At 42.8% G+C, this 873-nt stretch overlaps 1 protein-coding gene across 3 annotated transcripts in view; it reads left to right on the top strand.

Annotated features, from left to right (window-relative positions):
* The window catches only part of pld1a (phospholipase D1a), a 42,527-nt gene that overhangs the window by 15,428 nt on the left and 26,226 nt on the right, over positions 1-873 (top strand). For all 3 annotated transcript variants that reach the window (XR_004327048.1, XM_032501084.1, XM_032501083.1), the window contains exon 5: positions 570-681. Coding sequence is in view for 2 of the 3 variants with exons in the window: in XM_032501084.1 (XP_032356975.1) it covers positions 570-681 (112 nt within the window). In the remaining variant the exon portion in view is untranslated. The remainder of the gene's footprint in view (positions 1-569; positions 682-873) is intronic.

Below are 873 nucleotides of genomic sequence, written 5' to 3'. Positions count from 1 at the left end.
CTCTTTCTCTCTCTCTGGTGATGTACACACTTGAAAACAAAGGAATGTTGCCCTTGGAATTTAATAGGTTTTACTTTTGCCCTACTTCTTCTTTTTCTCTCCTTTTCTGTTAACTTAACTTAATGTTATAGCAACGGGTGCATAGTGGATTTTCACAATTGCTTTGGTGGTTTTTCATATGCCCTGAAAATAATGAATAAGTCTCCCTGTTAAATAAATGTCTGTTCCTCCGTTCTCTGTTCCTGGTTGATGTAACATAGCAGTGAGTCAAACTGCAACCTGTCAATTTATTCAAGCTCTTTTTATATGCCCGTCTAAACACCTGCTGGCAGGAAAGTACACAGGGAATTTTAACATAATTTATTACATTTTGATTTTCAGCCGCAGCATCTGCAACTTGTTTTTTAGCTTCAGGCAAGTGTGGAACAGAAACAGCCATTACTTCTTAAATGTTGGTTGTCCTCAAACTTTAAGCACAAAGTTTGGACACACCGTGTTATTCGACAAGTGCTCTCAGGTAGCTTTGAGTTTTGAATTGAACCTCTTCATTTCCTGGCTCTCTGTCTCAGCCACACAGTGAGGAGAAGGACGGTGAGGAAGAGTGAGGTGAGGGAGATGCCCTCCCTGCCGAGGGGGGGGGGAGACGAGCTGGTGCGAGATGAGCAGGTCTCAAGCAGGAGGGTACGTCGCAACACTGTCTGCAGCCTTTTTGCCTGTTTTTTTTCTTTTTCCTGGTTGGAAGATTCACTATCATATCTTAACTTTATGGCAAGGAGCTCTCCTTGCACTCACTTGTTGCCATGACACCTAACTACTTTCCACTACTCTAAAACCCTTTCTGACTGTGTGCGTGTGTGTGTGTGTGTGTGTGTG

The sequence above is a fragment of the Etheostoma spectabile genome, chromosome 20 (assembly GCF_008692095.1).
Source record: "Etheostoma spectabile isolate EspeVRDwgs_2016 chromosome 20, UIUC_Espe_1.0, whole genome shotgun sequence".
Classification (NCBI taxonomy): domain Eukaryota; kingdom Metazoa; phylum Chordata; class Actinopteri; order Perciformes; family Percidae; genus Etheostoma; species Etheostoma spectabile.
Note: the sequence above shows the minus strand (reverse complement) of the source record. Positions and strands in the feature narration are given on the sequence as shown.